Source organism: Delphinus delphis, chromosome 1, assembly GCF_949987515.2.
Source record: "Delphinus delphis chromosome 1, mDelDel1.2, whole genome shotgun sequence".
In the NCBI taxonomy this organism is placed as follows: Eukaryota; Metazoa; Chordata; class Mammalia; order Artiodactyla; family Delphinidae; genus Delphinus; species Delphinus delphis.
The window spans coordinates 157,492,246-157,513,606 of NC_082683.1; the positions used below are offsets into that span (position 1 = coordinate 157,492,246).

Genomic DNA, 21,361 nt, shown 5'->3' on the forward strand with positions numbered 1-21,361 from the left:
TTGAAATTTGTTTTCTTCTGCGTTCATATTCAAGAACCGCTTTTCCTATTGTCTCCCATAAAGTCATTACTGCAGCTTCAACTTAAAATGCTTATTTTTTTTACTGAGTTTAATTTAGATACACATTTGCATTGTAAAATGGGTACTTTAAAAATAATCATTTTAGTCTTAAGCATAAATGCTAGTTCTTTGTAAGGGAAGTAACTTCCTGAGTTTCATGTTATCGCTAAGGGTGAAATAAATTTCTGGAGTGAGATTTAACCTTCTGTCTGCTCTTATTACCAGGAATAGTCTGAATTCGGTATGTATCAAGACTTTTGTGTTAAGTTCATAAGGATTTCTTTATAAGAAAAGGTTTTTATTATGACAATTTTATATTATTATGATAGTTAGGGTTGGTATGCATTTATTAGCCATGAACGAAAAATGCAATGTTATCTTTGTCCAATGGGTTCACAATGACATTTATGCATAATGAAGTCCTAAATATAAGGGGGAATGGTATTCTTTCATGTATCTTTGGCACCTAGCACATGGAAATTTTACAAGAACCATGAGAATGCAATTCCATATTTCTCTTATGTATTTGTAAGTTCTCAGCAAATAATTTTTGGATGTATCATTTTCCTTTCTGCCGGTTTAAAGCCCCAAAAGATTCTGCTTTTGAGGGTGGAGCAGGCCTAAAATGAAGGAAAAATTTATCCTTGTATTGGAATGCAGACAGATGAAGTTTCTGTCTTTTGGTCAGAAGCACAATACTTGTCATGTAGTAGGTATGCGGTGTCAATTCTGGTAATCTCTCTTACTTCACTTTTTCTAAGTTCATTTGCACCCAAATTTAAGCAACTGAATATAATTAAGAACATTTAAATATCTAGAAGTTTTATTCTTTCATTTTGAACAAAAACAAACTACCTCTCTCTATATATACTTTACAGAATTTTAAAACAATCAATACTCAAAGATTTATGTTATTTTAAAAATGGGGCATGAATATCCTAGGTTCATATTAAATCTTTCTTTAACAGAATCTATTCATCTGGAAAAGTCATATGTTTCTTCGGATTATTTTTTAAAATTTAATCTAAAAAACCCACAGATAAAATGAAGGCATCTTTTAATTAATATAACTTCCAAAACAATAGAACAGTTCCAACATTCGGATTTTGGAGGAATTGTGTGATTTTTAAGGGTGGTAGACTTGTCTCTACAAATTTATTTTGTTTAGGATAGTATTTAAATACTTTTTAACTGATTGAACTGACATCAGTGGATGGCAGGAAGGCATTCTGTGTAGCAAGGAAGAGAACCAACCTGGGGTTCAAAAGTTACCTGGGATCATACGCCAATAGAATAATGAATCTATTATAGTACAAAGTTAACTGTAAAGAGCGTCATTGTATGCATTGTTTTGCCTTCCATATGCCATGAGGCATAATGAATTTAATGGAGGGATGGAGAGAGAGAGAGAGAGAGAGAGGAAAGGGGTGTGGGTTGGGTGGCTGTTTGCTTTCTTCCTAAGTTCTCTGAAGGGGCCAGTCTTGGTCTCAGCCAAGCCTGAGCTATCAGCCTCCTTCAGCCATTATGCTGTCTCTGGATTTATGGTGGTCACGTAAAAGCACTGATTTACAGTAAGCAACTGAAAACTGGCTATACAGGAAAAGCAGTTTTGGGAGGACTGTATCTTTTGCTCCTCTCTGCCCTTTAACAGACCTCAGACAGATTTGAATTACTGGTGTAGAGGCTCGTTTTGCTTTCAGTATAGGGGGGTCTGTCCCCAATGCTCTGTGTAAATCTGTTAAGGACCTTTCTTCAAGTGTTTGTAACATTTCTGTCTTCAGGGCTGAGAATCAGGATGAATTATCTCCTATTTATGGCTTATCATAGTTCAGGAATTTAATAGATTCAAGTATTACAGAATTTATAACCTAAGAAATGATTTGGTATATAATGTGCTTGTGGAATTATTTTATATGTGTGTGTGTGTACACACACACACACACACACACACACACACACACACACACACACACACACTATGCTTTAGGAAATATGCTCCTTCATTTCATTATAGTGGTGTGTGTTGCAGTTTGCTCAACTCCTTTTTTTACTATTGTGTCAGCTGTGTTTCTGTGTCTCCTTCTCCCTTTAGGCCATTTCAACCTGGTCATTTCTAAAAGCCAGAAGAGAGAGAGAGGGAGACAGAGTATCTAAATAAGTTAATAGAATTTCATGTGTGCTATGACATTGAAAGTGGGCTTAATAGAATCGTCAACAAATTTTTCATTTTAGTGTATTTTTTCTCTAGATTCAAAACCAGTTAACTTCTACTCACATTTTGTCACATTTTATAGTTCTTATATTTAAGACATTACACTTTGGAATATCTGGCCTTTTATTATTAATGCTTGCCTCCCTATTTTTTTAAGAAAAAAATCCAATTATACTTGAAGTTTATAAAAAGTCAATATTCAAAAATTAATTTCACAGATAACTTTTTCAACATGACCTATTGCACAAAGTGTAATAAAAACACTGATTTTTTTTCAGAGATTTGACCTGTGGTTCACATTTAAAAGTCAGACATTCATTTTATGGAGTTGCTCATCAAATTAAATTTTATTTGGTATGTCAACGTTTTATAGTGTTATATTGTTATTGGTCAGAATACATGTGTTAGTAAAACATAAATCTTGTTCTCTGGCAAGAAATCTAACCATGAATGGTTAACTTGACTGGTATCATTCTAAATTTCAGGACTCCCAGAAAAGTATGGACTAATTGGAATTGTATTGGGACCAGGATTCCTCCAGAGGGAAGCAATGGTATATTTTTCTAATAGTTTAGAGACTATACTTTTTGCATTTTTTTCCATTGTGGGAGAGAAAAAAAAGAAAGATTATTGGCTCTCAAACGCTGGCAAGTAGCTCTGTATCTTACTAATTTGCTAAGCCAAACAGTCCCTACTTTGAGGAGCTTACTTGAAGGGGTGCTTTAGAGTCTAACTTACCTTCCATGGTTCCAGTGGGTGCCCAGTAAAAATAGTCATCATTCTGTATTATGATACCTCAGAAATCAGTCTTATTTTATTTACAATTTGTAGGCTGATGACTTTCCAAAGATGATTACAAGTATCATTTTTTACAGTAAGTTTATAACACTTAAAAAAAAAAGTCAGAGTAAAAAAAATTGTCTTTAATGTAAAAAAAAGGGCAGAGAAAATGTAACGGCAACCAGAGACCAGGGACAAGATGTTTATAAAAATTTAATATTAAATTTAGCTCTGACATTCATATGCTATTATATTGTTATTTAGTTTTTCCATTGGTTCAGATTTTTATATATTTATGCCATTTCTTTCCCAACTAAATTTAAACTCCAAGAAGGAGAGATGTCTCATACTTTTTTGTTGTCTTCTGTATCCATCACAGTACCTTTCTTGAACACAGTAAATACTCCAGAAACATTTTTATTGGTTCTGACAATGTATGAATATTCCACGCATTTTCATGAATTTAGAAAATATTTTAAATAATTGAGGGACTACAAACTTGCATCCTTAAGTATATATTTAATCTACATTTTCTGGCTACACTACTCAGCTCTCAAAATGGATCCTAGTGATGACAATTATATCTAAAAAACAATGCTCATAACTTTTGATGCATCAATGTCTCCACCAGCACATCTCTGGGGATTTAACCTATCTGTAGGTGCTTTTTGTAAAAATTTTTGTTAGAGCTGTGGCTTTACATGCAACAGAGCTGAGTTTCTAAACTTGTTATGGATAATCTTAATGTTCTAATTTTCTTATGAACTTCTTACTTCATATGCTGACACTATTAATTACTTTGTCTTTTTGTTCAGAGATGTTACTTTTCTTATTTTAAACTCTTAGTAGGTGAGAAACAACTTTGAGAATGCAAATATTTCTTTTTCCAATTCTTTCCTGAACTTGTTGGCAAAGCATGTACTTCTTTTCACCTGTTTTTAAAAGAGTGTATTTCCTTCATCAAGAATATTTATAAACTTCCCTAACTTTAAACAGGTCAGACTGAAATTGGGCCCTCTACCAACCGACTAAAAGATCTAGAATTCACCAAAAGCACAAATGGAATATAGTCCATGGAATAAAAAGCTCTAGTTGTCATAGAATGGCCTTGACCTCAGTTATCAATCATGAGGGTGCATGAAATCATTGAGGAAAGAGTAGAGAACATCACTACTATTTCTAACAGGATATTCCAATATCAGCTGCAGGAATTTTGTGTGCTCCTGTTTTTACTTCATTAGTAATTCAATATGTCTGATTTGCCTACACAATACTTTCAACTTAGTTTACCCATCTGACCTGGAACAAAGTGAAAGCACATTCTGCCCAGTTGAAAGGTCTCCTGGCAAGTTGGTTAGCAACAGGCTTGCCAGTCTCAGTTCAGTTAGCAAAGAATAAACACATTTCACTTGACAATTACTAGTGTACTAACTTCCTCACTCTGCAGTTTTCTATTTTATATTCTTAGAACAGTTTTCCCCCTTGTTATTCAACTTTTTACTTGTAATTCTTGCCTCTTCAACAATATTTCCAATTTCTTGAGGTAGAGGTTTCTACTTTTCTTGGTGGCCGTGATGAACACAGTTTAATTGCAAAGAACAGGAATCGAATAAAAGTTTATTTGAAGGGAGAAACGATACAACAGTCTTACATCTTCCCTCCATAGTTTAACTTTGTGGCTTGAGACGTACCAATTAAGAAATCAGGCTATGGCTTCTGCAAGTATCACTTTTACTGTAGTTCTCTAGAATTTGGTCAGTCGGGAATGGCTACTTGTAACACTGCAAATACACGTGACATGAGGGTCCTGCGAGAAATACAGGTGCTCCGCCGTGTCTGACAAGACGCCCTGAGAATGACGCCCAGAAACTGCCCGTCTAAGCCGGTGGCGTCCGCTGAGCCCGACGCGCACCTGCACCTGCTGACGGGTCAGCGCGGGACGGAGCGAGGACGTCCCTTAGTCCTACCCTCTGCGCTCTAGGAGACGAGGGCCTGGGCGTCGTCACCCACAGCAGCCGGAGCAGAGGGAGCCACCTAATGCCGGACTCAGGTCATGTGTGTCCCGGGTGCTCTGCCTCCGCGGATACCTCCGCAACTTCGAGCAGCCCAGCCCCACTACGTTCAAAACTGTATTTATGGTTGTCAAGGCGCACACCGAAAAGCTCGCTCCGCACCCCCAGAGCGCGCGAGGCCTCCTAGCCTGGAAACAAGCCCCTCCCAGTGCAGCTGTCGCCGCCGCCCGCGGGCTCCTTTCACTTTCTCACGGCCAAGTCCCCCAGAGGGGCGCCGCTGCAGCCACCGCCGCTGCGCCCTCCCGCCGACTCCGCCCGCACCGCCTGGCTACCAGCCCCGCCCGCTAGGGCCCGCCCTCCCCAACAGTTTCTGCCTGCGATTGGCACTCGCGAGAGGCAGCTCCGGTTCGCCCATCCCATTGGCTGGACCCTCTTGTCAGTCCTACGATTGCCCGCCACTGCCTCCGCCTCCCTGAAAAGCCGCCCTCCTATTGGAGGAGACTGCTTGCAGGGGGCGGGCGGGGAACTCGGTCCGGCCGCTTTCGGTCAATCGCAGCAGCCCAGCGCCGGGAGGGAGGGCGGCGGGGGGGGGGAACATCTGGCCGGCGCCGCCGCGTGCGTGCGTGGTGCGTCCCCCCGCCCCTCCCCCCGCCCCCCCCTGCCCCCCGGCCCGGGCTCCTCGCTCGCTCCTCGCTCGCTCTTCGCTCGCTCGCTCCCTCGCTGTGTCTGGCAGGCTGCGGCCGCCGCTGGGCTGCTGCCATGGGGAGCCGTTGAGAGTGGGGCCTCTTCGCTCCGCCGCGCTCCTCCGGCTGCCAGCGGGGGTGGGTGGGCGGGAGGGAGGGGGCAGGGGGAGCGGGCGACGGAGCCGGGATTGGGGGGCGGGGGGGCCGGGAGGGAGGGAGGGGGACCCGCGGAGGAGGAAGCCCACCAAGTCCGGCGGCGGCGGCGGCCGGGAGGCGGAGGACGCGGCGGCGGTGGGGACGCGGTGACTTAGGGCCGCTCCGTGTGAGTCCCGGCGCCGGACCCGGCCCCGACCCGGCGCCCCCTCCGGGCCCTGGAGGGCGGGGCGCCGGCTGTGCGGCCCCGGCCGGCGGGGCAGTGCGGGCGGGCGGGCGGGCGACCGGGCCCCGCGAGTGGAGTTAGTTTGTGCGGGTGGAGCTAGGGGTGACGGGAGGCGCCGCAGCGGCGGGGGCCGGGTGCGGGGCCGGGCCGCCGCAGCTGCGGGTCGGGCGGGGTGCGGCCGGTGCAGCTGCGGCTCGGGGCGCGCTCCGGCCGGTGCAGCTGCGGCGGCGCCTCTCGGGGGCGGGGGACGCGGGGCGGGGGCTTGGGAGCGGTGCAGCTGCACGGCGCCGGGACGGCCGTGGCTCCGGGGACCCTTGCAGCTGCGGCGGCGCCCGCGGGGAGGCCCCTCCCGGGCCGGGGCAGTTGCCGGGGGCTCGCGCCGCGGCGGCAGGGAAGCAGTAGTAGCCACCCTCCCCCGGCTTCTTACGACTTTTCTTTTGTTGTTGCCGTGACCCGGGTCTGTTTTCTTGTCTGTTGTTTAAGGTGTTTTCCTGCTGCACCGGCTCTACGCCCTCCACCTCCTTCCCTGTGGTTTAACCTTCCTCTTTCCCCTAGTGTTTTATGCACAGCCAACTACGTAAAGATTTGCATTTCTTCCCCCCTCCCTGCTCCGCACCCCCGCCCCCACCTCCTTGAAAAACAAAACCCAACCTCGCAAAACCTCTCCGGACCTGAGGCTGCGAGGCGCAGAGGGGCTGATTTGTGGAGTGGGAGTCGCTGGCCCATTGCGGTGCTCGGGGCTCATTAAACTGTCACTCGCCCCCCACCCCACTGGGTAAATGGGGTGATTAATGTCTGATATATTGGAATGAGGCGAGGGCATTTGTGCAGAATAGGTGGTGTGGCTGAGAAGGAATTTATCCCCAAAGAGTGCCTCCTGAAATAGGCATTCGTAATTATGTCATTCATCGCGAAGTTAGAGAAAGTTGGGTTTGCGACTTTGGGAAAGCAAGAAGCACAGGATAGAGACCTTGGTCTTTGTTACTCTTTATTTAACTCTTGGTCATGGTTTTCTAATGAGAACGGAGCGGTTATCACCAGGACTGTGACACTTGCGCCTCAGGCCCCAGCGCCTTTTCTGCTGCACTCTCCCACAAGAGTCTGTGGAGACTTCGACATTCACAGATGTCGCAGCCCCTTGCAGGGCACTGGGCAGGCCAGCCCGGGTTACGTTACAATTTCATCAGCCATTCGAAAAGACCCGCAAATCTAGCTGAAAAGTTCCCCAACTTGCTAGACCTGGCTTCCCCCACCCCTTCCCCCTTTCTCCCTGAAAGGTTTTCTTGTGATCATGAACATTACAGAGTGACCCAAAAAAAGATTGTTATGGGACACAGATCAAGGGGAAGACCAAGTTCTCTTTCTGAGCAGAAAGTCGGATCAGATACGCAGATGCAGCATTCATTTTAAGTGGCTGTAGCAGGTTGTATCTGTTTATTAATTTGTCTCATTGAACTGAAGTACTTTCCAGGATTTCAGAAAGTGCAGTTTCAGCTTGTTGATATTGAGAGTTGAAATTTGCATTAACTGGCAGGGTGAGAAATTTTACTGAGAAGGTAGTTTTAGATAAGTAGTTATATAAGAGTGAAATAATAAGGTGAACCAGGTTGAAGTAGTAGTTCTGAATAGTCTTCCAGCATTCTGAGACATGTATACCATTATCTCAGCAGAAAAAAAAAAAAAATTGAAGTGCCGTAATAATGTTGAAATGGGACTGGAGATGTCAAACGGGTTGGTTTAAAAATATCCCTAAGCTGCCTTTGAAACTAAACGTTGGAGTTGAATAAAAGTGAATCTGGATTTCCTGAATAGCACCGTGGCTTGAGTGTGCTGTCAGTATGTAAGCCAGTCCACCAACTTAAGACAGAAGTGTTGCTATTCCATAAATACAGTAGAACTCCATATGCTGAGTTTTTCAATTTCTTCTGTTAGAAAGTTTGGAAAAAAAGGGAGACTTTGAAGTATTTTGTTTATACTAACAGAAGAGAAAAGTTCTCCTAAGAAAAAGCTGGTGGCAGGAGTGTAGAGGAGTAGCATATGGCATTAAAAGGAGCACAGCTGGAGGTAGCATTTCCATCTGAACATGATGTCAGAGCAGCTGACAGCCTGCCATCCCTCAGCCTTTTATTCTAACACACAGACAGGGAGTTAGTGTGTGCGGATCTGTGGTGGAGAAGGTATCTCATTCCTCTCTAACATCATCTCCACTTTGCATCTGTCTCTTAGTCTGCTTTTTTTCCACCGATGTAACAGACCTGGAGCCAGCAAGACTCAGAGGAAAGGACTTAATCAGGTTTATGTGTCCTAAAGGTAGGAGTAGCAAGAGATTAGATGGAGTATATTTCTGTTTTGGTGTTTATTTAATTTTAAAAAATCACATTACTTTTCTAATCCAGTTTAAGAATAAAATACGAACTTGAGTATTAAATGAACATCTTATTGGAGTTGAGAGTCTTGGGTTTGTTTAGTTTTAATTTCTATCCCTCTTGCTCGATCGGGTAAATAACTTTAATATGCAGAAATATTTCAAGTTTTGAAATGTTAAGAAAGGCTTTGAAATATTGCTTTTTGAGATCAATTTGGATTAAAATCCATTTTTTGTTGTTGTTGTTCACTGCTATTTAGATTTCTTTTGCTTTTGGAGTCGGGGGGGAGAAATAGTAAACTGTATGGAATCCAGCATTCAAACTTATATGAGAAGATTTTTCTAGTTAAGAAGCTAGATTGTTGTGTAATTAATTCCACTGTGAAACTTTATTCTTCAAAACATTCAGCAGCACTACTGAAACATACAGCTGTAGTGCTTTTATAACCGAAGGGTTTTTTTAAAAGAAAAAAAAAAAAACTTTTGTCCCCAGGAGAATAGTTTGACTGGTTTCCTCATTTCTCTTTCAAATATATATTTAAGAGATCTTTTATTTCAGCATAACGATAATTATTTGCAGGAGTTTTTGTGTTAGCGACTAATTTAGAACTTGTAGATTTGAGCTGCCTGAATTGGCCAGACAGCTGTAATCGCACTCCTCTATTCTTAATCTCTTTATCTGGGCAGCAGCTGCCATATGGCCACAGTCAGCTGGATCAGATGTTTATAAGCTTCCTTCTTCGTCCCTCTCTGTCCTCTCAGCCTCCTAATTTGATCACGGCTACCTTGTGAGCTGCCCTCCAATCTTTATTTTTAGCCCTCTCAAGGATTAGGATTGATGTTAGCTGTGGGGCACTTGAAGTGATTGTATTGTAAATCTTGGTTTATTCTAGCAGTGGCGTCTTGCAGAATGTATTGGGTTAGGATGAAAGTTTTAGCCCATTTTGGGCAAAGTGTAGAAGAAGCAGGGAAGTAATTTTTAAATATTAAATTAATATGTATCCATTCCCCAAATGCACTTTTTGAGATGGATGGTGTGGAACTTCGCTTCTGGTCATAGGAAAGGGGAAGTCAGGTTTAAGGAGTTGAATTTTGTGGTTCAATTTTGACCTTTTGTACATCTGCGTCTCTCCTGCCTCCATTTTACCCTCTTTCACCAGAAAATAAGGGCAACAGTGCATATTTGAAAGAATAAAAGCTAGTGGGAAAACAAAATATATCAAATTATGTTGAAACAAAGTATTTTCTGTTGACTGAGGTATCAGGGAGTCAAAAGAATAGTTTCTCTTTTACTAGCAAGACTTTTTTTTTCTTTTTTTGTATGGTGAACCTGTAAAGCTTTTGAGTTTCATTTGAATGTAATATGCCTTTATTTAAAAGTTTGCATTAATTTTAATATGGAACTCATTTTGCTTTGCAACAGATCAAAGTTTAGATGAGAATTTTCAGAGTTAAATAAAGCCCTTCTGGTTCTTAATATTCTAGATGTACAGATTTTACAAAGAAATATAACCATTTCTTTTTCTCAATTCATTAAAAAAAATTTGGATTTGTTCATAGTAGAGATGATCTTTTCCATCTGTTGGTGTAGTTCCTTCTGATCTCATACATGTGTGCTATACCTGCAAATCTTAAGGCATTAACATCTGTTTTTATACACAGGGCTTTTGTTGTTTTAACACTCTGACTTTAAAAGTAAGTTGTTTGCTAATTTCTGGACTAATTATGCGGTTTCATTTTTTTTTTTTCTTGATTCAGCCAAATGTGTGTTTAAATTGTGCTTGCTAAGTGCAGTCAAGTATCAAAAGTAATAAAATAAAAAAGGATGGTTGAACAAGTTTTCTGAATCTTCCAGAATGTGTTTGGGACTTTTCTTTGTTCATTATTTGAGTTGTTCCCTTTGAAATTAAAGCTATTTTGTAGGTTTTGTAGGACATAATTTGATGATTAGAGTTAATTAAATTTCTTCTGAAAGAGACCTAAATTCTTATTCTCAGTAAGAGACTGTACTGAAATTAACGCTTTTAAAACTTGACTAAAAGTTCAAGGAAGGTGGAGATGCATCAGAGACTGTTTGGCTGGGGTAAGAAGTTTCAAAAGTGTACATTTTTCTTCTTGCATTTGGTTCTGTGTGTGTGATTTGGTAGTGCTTGGGTCATTAGCCTGATTAAAATTCAGGGACATGTACCTCCGTGGCCCAAGCTGATTTTTTTTTTTTAATGGGGACTAGAGCCTTGAAAAGTTGTTCTTAAGCAGGCTCTCATGAGAAATTTCTCTCTTCCCAGGTTATGAAGACAGTATGGAGTTTCCAGACCATAGTAGACATTTGCTGCAGTGTCTGAGCGAGCAGAGACATCAGGGTTTTCTTTGTGACTGCACTGTTCTGGTGGGAGATGCCCAGTTCCGAGCGCACCGAGCTGTACTGGCTTCATGCAGCATGTATTTCCACCTCTTTTACAAGGACCAGCTGGACAAAAGAGACATTGTTCATCTGAACAGCGACATTGTTACAGCCCCAGCCTTCGCTCTCCTGCTTGAATTCATGTATGAAGGGAAACTCCAGTTCAAAGACTTGCCCATTGAAGACGTGCTAGCAGCTGCCAGTTATCTCCACATGTATGACATTGTCAAAGTCTGCAAAAAGAAGCTGAAAGAGAAAGCCACCACAGAGGCAGACAGCACCAAAAAGGAAGAAGATGCTTCAAGTTGTTCGGACAAAGTCGAGAGTCTCTCTGATGGCAGCAGCCACATGGCAGGCGATTTGCCCAGTGATGAAGATGAAGGGGAAGATGAAAAATTGAACATCTTGCCTAGCAAAAGGGACTTGGCGGCCGAGCCTGGGAACATGTGGATGCGATTGCCCTCGGACTCAGCAGGCATCCCCCAGGCTGGCGGAGAGGCAGAGCCACACGCCACAGCAGCTGGAAAAACAGTAGCCAGCCCCTGCAGCTCAACAGAGTCTTTGTCCCAGAGGTCTGTCACCTCCGTGAGGGATTCGGCAGATGTTGACTGTGTGCTGGACCTGTCTGTCAAGTCCAGCCTTTCAGGAGTTGAAAATCTGAACAGCTCTTATTTCTCTTCACAGGACGTGCTGAGAAGCAACCTGGTGCAGGTGAAGGTGGAGAAAGAGGCTTCCTGTGATGAGAGTGATGTTGGCACTAATGACTATGACATGGAACATAGCACTGTGAAAGAGAGTGTGAGCACTAATAACAGGGTACAGTATGAGCCTGCCCATCTGGCTCCGCTGAGGGAGGACTCGGTCCTGAGGGAGCTGGAGCGGGAGGACAAAGGCAGCGACGACGAGATGATGACCCCCGAGAGCGAGCGGGTCCAGGTGGAGGGCGGCATGGAGAGCGGTCTGCTGCCCTACGTCTCCAACATCCTGAGCCCGGCGGGCCAGATCTTCATGTGTCCGCTGTGCAACAAGGTCTTCCCCAGCCCGCACATCCTGCAGATCCACCTGAGCACGCACTTCCGTGAGCAGGACGGCCTGCGCAGCAAGCCGGCCGCCGACGTCAACGTGCCCACCTGCTCTCTGTGCGGGAAGACGTTCTCCTGCATGTACACCCTGAAGCGCCACGAGAGGACTCACTCGGGCGAGAAGCCCTACACGTGCACCCAGTGCGGCAAGAGCTTCCAGTACTCGCACAACCTGAGCCGCCACGCCGTGGTGCACACGCGCGAAAAGCCGCACGCCTGCAAGTGGTGCGAGCGCAGGTTCACGCAGTCCGGGGACCTGTACCGGCACATCCGCAAGTTCCACTGTGAGTTGGTGAACTCCTTGTCCGTCAAAAGCGAGGCGCTGAGCCTGCCCGCTGTCAGAGACTGGACCTTAGAAGATAGCTCTCAAGAACTCTGGAAATAATTTTATATATATATATAAATAATATATATATACCTATATATAAATAGATCTCTATATAGTTGTGGTACGGTCTAAAAGCAGTCTTGTTTCCTGGAACTGAAAGGTTGGGGTATTAACTTGTTTTTGCACTTTAGAATAGCATGAGAATCTCACTAATTTAGCATTCTGGTAAAAGAAACTTTAGAGCAAGTCGGAGAATAGAGAGGTGTTTTTCTTTCTTTCAAGGGGCGTAGGGGAAGTAAGCCAATAAGAACCTTTGAAACAAATCGTCCTATCACAAAATGCTTTCCTAGGGCCTATTTTGTCAGCACTGCGGTGTCTTTTGAGCTCTCTTTTTTTCCCACCTTTTCTTTTTTTTTAAGTAGAAATTCCCTCCGGTTTTATTAGCCTCTTTATATGTCTCAAATTGCATGAATCTTTTCTGGCTGTTGGAAACCTGAATGCTTTTAGACCCAAATGGAAAATTTCTGAAATGCTGGATTATCTATTTTTAAACAAGCAGTTGACTTAAAACTTTCTGTGGCAACTTCTGGTTTTCTGACGGTTCCCAATGAGAGAAATTCTGAAAGTACACTGGGATCACTGGGACGCTGTCTTTGTGAAGGTTTGCTTGGGATGAAAAAGGATATTGCAGCTTCAGCAGTGTTGAACTGTGTGTTGAAAAATGTGAATTACTGTTATTGTATACTGTAATTGATTACATGGGCTGGGGGGGTGTCAAAGGACTTGACAGGTTGTGTTGATGCTCTTAGTTGAGTCTTGAAAAGTAAATATTAACGCTACAGAAATGCATGAGTTTCAATATATTTTTTGTCTTTGTTTGCATTGTATAACTTTAACGAGTGAGTTTAAAATTATTTAATTTCCTTAGAAAAATAGCACCATTTGGAAAAAAAAAAACCTGGTGTTATGAAGAACGTTAATGCACTGTTTTTATTTTATATAATTTAAATTGACTTTCCCACTGTCTTTAAGTTGAAACTGTTAAGCTGAATAAAAACTTAAGCTGCAAATTGATAACTTCGCTACATAACAAGGAAAATATAAATGTTTACAAAAGGCTTAAAGATTTGCATGTGCAGTGTGCATTTTATAACAAAACTTCTAATTGCACAAAACCCAGGCCAGCTCAAAGTTTAGATGTACACATTTACCCAGTTGAGCGTTTTTAGAGTAACTACTGCACAAATTGACAATAGGTCATTCTCTTCTTTTGCTCCCCTTTTCTTTTTCTCCCCTTCTTCCTTTCCCTCCCTTCCTCCTTCCCTCCCGCCCCTCCCCCATCCCCCCCCCCCCAAACTCATGAAAAGATTCTATGGACTGAAAAAGCCCCAGGCTGAAAGGACTGGACTGCCTTGATTGACATGGGGAAGGGGGTTAGTAGACTATGTGTATCGCGGCAGCAGAGGCTGCAGCCCAACGTGTGGTTTTAATGACCGGCACGCAGGGCAAAGCATTTTGCACAGTGTTTGTTTTCCTGTCTTGCACTTACAAATAAGGTCTATGGGAGTAGCATGGAAAACGTTTGCTGTTTTTCCCTTTTTTTTTTTTAATTGCTTTTGTTTAAAATTTGATCGCCTTAACTACTGTAAACATAGCCTATTTTTGTGCTTAAGATACTGAATGGAAAACTCCATTGTGTGTTGCTGGACTGTTTTGGAAATATTTGGTCAAATGTGTGTTAATTTGGCTGTAATGGCATTTAAAGCAAACAAACAAACAAAAAAAGCTGTGAAAATGGCCTTGGAGCATTATCTTTAGTTACTTGAAGAGTTTCTAGTTTTTTTTAAATACAGTTTATGTTAAAATAATTTTTATTAATTTAGAGAAGACAATCAATGTCTGTGAGAAAACGGACTTTCTTTTGGATTTTCTTTTTGTGGTCATTGTGAGTGATTGCTTTTTCCTTTTATTAGTTTCACATTCTTCCTTTGTTCTAAAACTTAGACTGACATCTAGCTTTGACAATCATAGTATGTTTTATTTTCCTGAGGGGGGAATAACTTATAATGCTGTTTAGTTTTGTACTATTGGTGTGTTGGTGAATTTTTAAACTGTGTGCTAACTGCAATAAATTATATGAACTGAGAATTTTTGTGCGTTTTTTAAATTGTGATTGTGTACTACATAGATCCTAAATATGTATCATACATGGCATCTCTCTTTTTAATACCAGTTCTGTTCAGAGCTTATGAATTATTAGAATGCCTTAAATCACTCAAATGGAAGTGTGCAAACATTTTGCTTCTAGTCATTTAAGAAGATACTAAATGCACATTTAAAAAATGTGACCCATTTTCTATAGCCTAGATCAGGAATGTTAAGGTAACTCTAGAAATTTGTGAATCTGTGAAACCTCAAGTGGTAGCATAGATTTTTTGTAGTGTGCTGTACAACTACTAATCCATACACCATAAGTCATATTTTGATGGGTAATTTTATCCTAAGTTGATTGGTCAAATCTATTCTTCTGTGTTCTGGTTTAAGTGGAAAATTGAAGGAGACCGGATGTCTTAATTTGGAAAAATGCTTGGCTAACGACTGGAATTCTAGGCAATCGAATTAGCAGGCATTCGACTGTTCAAGAATAGCTGTATACGTCCTCTTTGTTCCTGGGAGAACTCAGAAGTTCCCAGGTTTTAATTCCTAAGTTTTAACTAAAATGTAATTAAGTTCATGCAACCATTTAAAAAAACTGTTCCGTAATTTTTGTGATCGTCCCAACTTCATGCTTGCCTCATTGGGCTTGTCAAGGTGAGAAACATTTGCTGGTTGACCTAAAGAATTGACAGAGCACTCACACGTGCCAGACAGTTCTATAGAGGAATTGTTACACGCCGTCGTCCTAAGTGTGAGCACGGCTGGCACCGACCTGAGAGTTTTTGTAAATCCTGGAATCTATAATTGTCCATAACTTCCAGCCTTAAAGATATCTATGAAAATACAGTTTTACATGATTGTCAAAATTAAATACATTTATATTAGTGACCTATAGTAAGGTTAATATTCTTAACTTTGTTGGAAGTGGGATATAAGGTCTGGAGCTTGAAAATGTACCAGTTGTAAGTTCCCTGATGGCTTTGGATGGGAATCCCGAAAGATTGTCATAAAGCGCAATCAGTAATTTACTATTTGGGATCCTACGTTTCCCTTTTTTTGTTGAAACAGGCTTTCTGTTACATGAAACTCACTTGGTTTTAACTAACCAAACATTGTTTCACATGAAAGGGTCACAGCATCTCAAAGCTTTCTGAGGATATCGAGAGTTGTAATTTAGTTCCACTGACTAGCATCTAATTTTAAATGAGGAGCATTATCTTAACTGGATCCACTTATAAAAACAGTATTTTGACATGAACTTTGGAAGAAATAACTTCTTAAAACATTCCTCGCAAAACTAGAACAATTACACAAATCGCCACATTTTATAAGTGAAGGAATCAGTTGTTTATTCACTACATTTTTTAAAAAGGAAATTAATTTTTCACGTAATCATGTTGGAAACCATTCAGTTTGCTCTCCCCTTTGACATCGGGCTGATACATAAGTATATTTTAAATATATGGTTTCATTTACTTTTGAAAACATCTGTTTCTTTTAGATAATCAATTATGCCCTAGATTAATGTGGGCCCAGCATTGTATGCAAGGTGTACCCTAGGAGATCCAAGAAGTATGCAATGTTAAGGATACTGGTTTTGGATTTCCTTTCTAGTTAATCATGCTACCAGATTAATAGGTGAATCAAGTAGAGTTTTGTTTTTTTTAAAATACGCTTGTCGTAATGATCTACAAACAGGTTACTGGAAGACTAGAAAAAGGTAAACATTTTATTAAAATTATAGAGCTCATATTAAAATGGCTGAAACACTTATTTTTCAGGTAAAACAAAAGTTTTGAACTGTTATCAGAGAAAACAATTGTTTTTTTAACCCAAGAAGTAATAGTACTTAAAAAATCTTGAATCTCCCAAAAGTTTTATCACTAGAACGCAAAACATATAAAAACTTGACTTTAAAAATCCCATTGTACCAGATTAGAATTAAAAAAAAAAAAAACTCACCATCTCAAAATTTCCTGTATTGTATGACTACATTTTATTATAAAGCTTAAAACATTCTTTGGTTTCTAGTATAATAAGGGAAACTTTCACATACATCTGTATAGCAAACTCAGATAATTTTAGTTTTAATTTGTAGATATTGATCTAAATTTTTCATTATAATTGTTTCCATGTCTGAAACTTACTGATAAGGTACAGTGAATTGAGTAAGTGTGAATTTTGAAATCCAGGACCGAAGAGCTCAATCCTTCTCTTTAAAGTCATTTGCCATTAAAATGCTAGAGATAATACCATTTTTTTAAAAAAAGCAATAATTTTATTTTTAAAAGCAAATAACTTTTAGGAGTTTCATTTTGGCTACAGTCCAAGTTTACAAAACTGATAGGATTTTTGTCTCTTATGTTAAAAATTTCCTGCCTTTGGCCTGCTGAAACATGGCAAAGTATCTTTTGTATGTGATCCTTTGGTCCAAAATGTAGAACCATTTATCTTTTGACTTTGTCGATGTAGTTACATAGAAACATTTTATGTTTCTAGCCTTCCCCACCCCTCCTTAGATTTTCTTAGTATTATAAAAGGAGAGCTAAAGCAGTCAGATCATACTGATGATGCTGGAGGCTTTTAGAAATATTCATTCATTTACAGAGACATTTTAGAAATTAAACTTTTAGCATTTTGCAAACTGATCCCTTAAAAATCTTTTCTAATTAATTTCTGTAACTTCTTGTGGAAGAAACTGAACTCCAAATTTAAAACATTGTAACAAGGAAGGGTGAGGTCATAGAAATGAAACGATAACTTGAAAAGTTTTTAAGCCCAATTACTTTATAAGTATCTGCTTACACTAAATAATTTGTTGAATTAATTGTCCAGATAATTCAGGCTCATAGAATAGCTTTTTCCTAAAATATTCAGGCTCTTGAAAGAAATCAGGTTTTTTTTTTTTGAGAGAGAAATGAACTATCTAGTTAAGTTTCCTGATTCTATTCTAACATTTACTAATTTACTGTTACTCTTGATCCCTAGGATTAAGTGAGCATGGTACTTTCCTCTGGCTGAAGGGTAGTTTGCAAAACAATTCTGTCAAAACTAAAATGTTTCTTGAAGTTTACAGGCACTTGTCCCCCTTTTCTAATTGTCTTCAGGAATGGGTTTGCAGTTGAGCTTGCATTTTGCTATAGGAGGCAATTCTCTCTAGTTCGTTTGGCAGGAGAGGAGCAAAAACCCAATTTGGCTTTAAAATGTAGCACATTAGTCAGTAACAGTTTCAGTGAGGATATTTAGAGTGGCTTTGAGAGGCCGTGTGACACAGAGAGTCCATTCACCGAAATGACTTATTTACAGTTTATTATAATCTCTGTAGTTAATCATTAAATCAAGTAGCTTTTAGTCAATGTCCATATGCAGGCTTAATATGACTATATAGGAATTTTTAAAAGTCATATTGGCCTAAATACTCAAGTTTGTAAAAAGTATATTTGTAGTTAATATGAAGTGGTACATGGAAAAATGTATTTGAATATTTGTAAACATTTATAGGCTAGATTAACTCTGTTGTTTACATACATAATGCATGTAAGTACAATGATACTGAGGTTGAAAGACTAGCATAGCCTTATTTACGCGTGCTGTGCCCAATCAGAGCTAACTTTTCATATGAGATAGAGCTTAGAAGAATTAACCACGTATAAGTTTAAAATATAGATTACTCAAAATGATGTATAAATAAGGACAGAGTCACCTCTTTTTAAAAAATCATACTTAGTACAGTGTGCACTTCAACTTTGAGGGGATTACTAAACACACTGACACTTACTTGTGTACGTCTATTGCTCTGAAATGATCTGTGATCAAAGTAGGAGCATTTAAGCTTTTAATCTGAACCTTTTAAATTTGTTCTTAAAAACAGACTAAAAATTATATGTATATATGTTTCCTGTGGACCACTTTTTGGAACTGTGTCATGTAAATGAGCTGTTTAGTAACATTGAAGTGACTATTGCATGTTTACTAGACACATCACAACGCTTCCTAGGATGTCTATTTGGATAAGTTCTAGTAAAGCACAATGATACAATAATAGATAATTAAAACATTTAAGAAAAGCATTTATTGCTTGTGAGCCATAGCCACAGAAGTTTGTGGCATCTATTAAAAAAATCCACTTCTTCTCATTTATAACTATTTCTCTGTGTACTTAAAATCCTCATCAAATAGAAAAAATTTGAGCGTAGAACCATATTCCAAGAAAATCTAATTTATAAGGTTATTTCTATAACTGCTTTTGAGAAAGAGGGTCTCTTACATGACAGCAGGGAGAAATGGTATAGGTTTATATTCAAAGCATAGACATTATACACATGCCCTTATTGTAAAATTTAGTATCTCTTCAGAAACCTGAAGATTTTGCAACCAAATAAATGAAAAAGAAACTGAAGGCTGGCGGATGGAATATTCTTTAGGTTTTTATTTTTGTTGAGACTCAAACTAAAATTCATACTTTATAGTCTGTTCTCTGCTTTTCTCAGTGTCCTTTTATTAATTATAAGAGGGTAAATTTTATGCATTGAGTGATTTTTGATACCATTGCACAATGGAATTTTTCAACCAAGTTGTTTTTGTGTGTGAATTTCTACCATTTTGAAAAATTGAAATAAATTTGAATGAAAACTACATTTGAGCTTGGCCCTATTTACCAGTCTGCACCAGCAAACCACATACATATATCCAGTCAGTGAGTCCGAAGCCTGCGGGCCAAGGAGCTGAGGCATTTCCAGGTGCTCCTTTTAATAAACCACGTTGAACTCAATGAAATCCTTGGGTTAAGAGAAAAAAAATGAAAGGATATGTTGAGGCACAATGACGTTTTGTTTTTCACACTACGTGTGAAGTCTAGAAAACGTGGTAATTTCTCACATTCTATTTATATGTTATTTTACTTGAGGGATGCCTCAAAGCAGTAGTAGAATCTCTTATGTGCAAAAGGGGGAGGGAGGGCGGGTTTGTCATCGTTTATTCAATTTGCTTTGTAAAGGTGCTTATCTTGCAGTAAAAAATAATACTTTAGTCAAAATACAGGCAGTTTGAAGGCTTGACCAGCATGGAAGAATTTTAAATGATTGAAGTGTTTCTGTTTAAAAGTCAGTCAAACAACGCCCTCGAACTATGAGGCAATCAATCCTCGTATTGTTATCCTTATTTAATAATACATATATAATTTTTTTCTCTCTCCAAAAATAACATAATTCTTAAGCCTTATAAACAAAAACAATTCCCAGCTTACATCTGTATCCCGAATTTTAAAATTTGCATTCTGGACTGGTTGCTTTTGAAATAATGAGTTAATTTTGTTATTCAAATTGCAAAAATCTAATGGCCAGAATGGCCCAATTATTCCCCATTATTTGAAGACCTATATTGTGTGTCTGATATTCTCCCCTTACAAATTGCTGTATCACATGTTCTTCCTAGAAACCACAAAAACTTAGAGCTGGAAGGGGCAAAAGTGACTTCCAGTTTATTCATCCTAAAAGTGGAAGAGCAGGTCCAGGGCAAGGCATAAGGGAAGGGAAGAGGTCCAAGGCATTCTGCAAACGTTTCATACATTACCCAAACCTTTAGGTATCTATCATTTCAGACACGAGGGTTTTTTTCTGTTTAGAGGCACATGGAAGTTGAATTCCTTGTTCAGGGCACATCTTTGATCAAGTCTGTATCTGAAATCAACATTCTGGTTATGCCCAAATGGTAAAGTTTGCAATATGTAAATATATATTTACCATGATTGCACTTACTATTGTCTGATATATACATTTACAAGTTGAACCAAAGATTGGAATTATGCTGTTGAATATTTCTCTTCCTGACTTGGATCCTATCAACTATTAAAAGAATTATCACAGCAGAACACTCTCTCCTGTGAGTGAGAAAGGCATGTTTAGGCCCATCTACCTCGGGGTCCCCAGAGCTGAGACCCTGGCTGGATTCTACTAACTGACACGCTCTCCCTCTCTGCTCCCAGCCATGAAAGGGTTGCTTAGGTTTCCAAATATGTTACTAGTTCAACCACAACGAGGCACTGCTACTTGCAGGCTAGTAACTGCAGGGCTGACAGAGCTGTTGCTGGACGTGCTAAAGGGAGAGAAGAAACACGGATGCATGGCAGAGGGTGGCAGCCAAGACAGGAACCTCAAAACCTGTTTGCTGCTAAAAGGGGAAAATTGAATAACTTTCCACGTAATCTGAAAACTGGCCTTGGTTACTTGGAATGTTTCTAACCCCCTTCTCTCAGTATCATCTGCTTGAGAGAAAGGAGGTTCAAGAGAAAGTTAGGGAAGGTCTACTAACTCGCCACTGGAGGAACCCCACCCTGACACCTTCATTTCTCCTCTTGTAAGAAAGACCAGAAAAATAACGCCCTTCTCATCTTCTTTCTTAGAATAGTGTGAAAATGAATTTGCAAAAGCATTAAGCTCTCAGCAGAAAAGTGCTATGTACATTTGCAGTGACCTCACTATTATAATGATTATTATTTTCACACCAAGATGAAGTTTCTCCTTATCGTAAAGACTTCTTACCAACGTGGGGTTTTTTTAATGTGAATTTTTATGATTTAAATTCATCGAGCACTAACAGATTCAACTTCATCTCAGTTTTAAGCAGGCCCTGAGGAAAGCAATTTCTACATGAAATGTGAAAGTCCAAGTACCATAGGAATGAAAAAGATCCTACAGTCTCAGGTAGGTCTGTACGTCTGTACATGTTTAGGTACGTACAAACCTTATAGAACTTACATCATACTTTTGGTTCTTTTTGACGAATCTCCCAAAGTCCTTTCAGCTCTCTATCTGATTAGTCCAAAAACCTAAGCTGGACACATATTTTTTCTCTTAAGGCTGGAGAGACCAAGACCGAAAGCTTCAGCCTATGTTTAATCTGGC

The 21,361-nt window shown here is 40.1% G+C and overlaps 1 protein-coding gene across 5 annotated transcripts; it reads left to right on the forward strand.

Moving 5' to 3' along the window:
• Positions 1–224: 224 nt before the first annotated feature.
• ZBTB18 (zinc finger and BTB domain containing 18) lies at positions 225–14,444 on the forward strand. 5 transcript variants are annotated; one of them, XM_059996975.2, is made up of 3 exons: positions 7,740–8,436; positions 10,777–12,150; positions 12,183–14,444. In XM_059996975.2, the coding sequence occupies exons 1-3, from the start codon at positions 8,424–8,426 to the stop codon at positions 12,260–12,262; spliced, it is 1,467 nt and encodes a 488-aa protein (XP_059852958.1). In that variant the 5' UTR covers positions 7,740–8,423; the 3' UTR covers positions 12,263–14,444. The 5 variants fall into 5 exon arrangements, with proteins under 5 accessions (XP_059852932.1, XP_059852943.1, XP_059852958.1 ...); XM_059996967.1 differs by lacking the exon at positions 12,183–14,444 and having other exon boundaries at positions 10,777–11,464; positions 11,577–11,718; XM_059996949.1 differs by lacking the exon at positions 7,740–8,436 and adding an exon at positions 225–301 and having other exon boundaries at positions 10,777–14,444.
• The last annotated feature ends 6,917 nt before the right edge of the window (positions 14,445–21,361 follow it).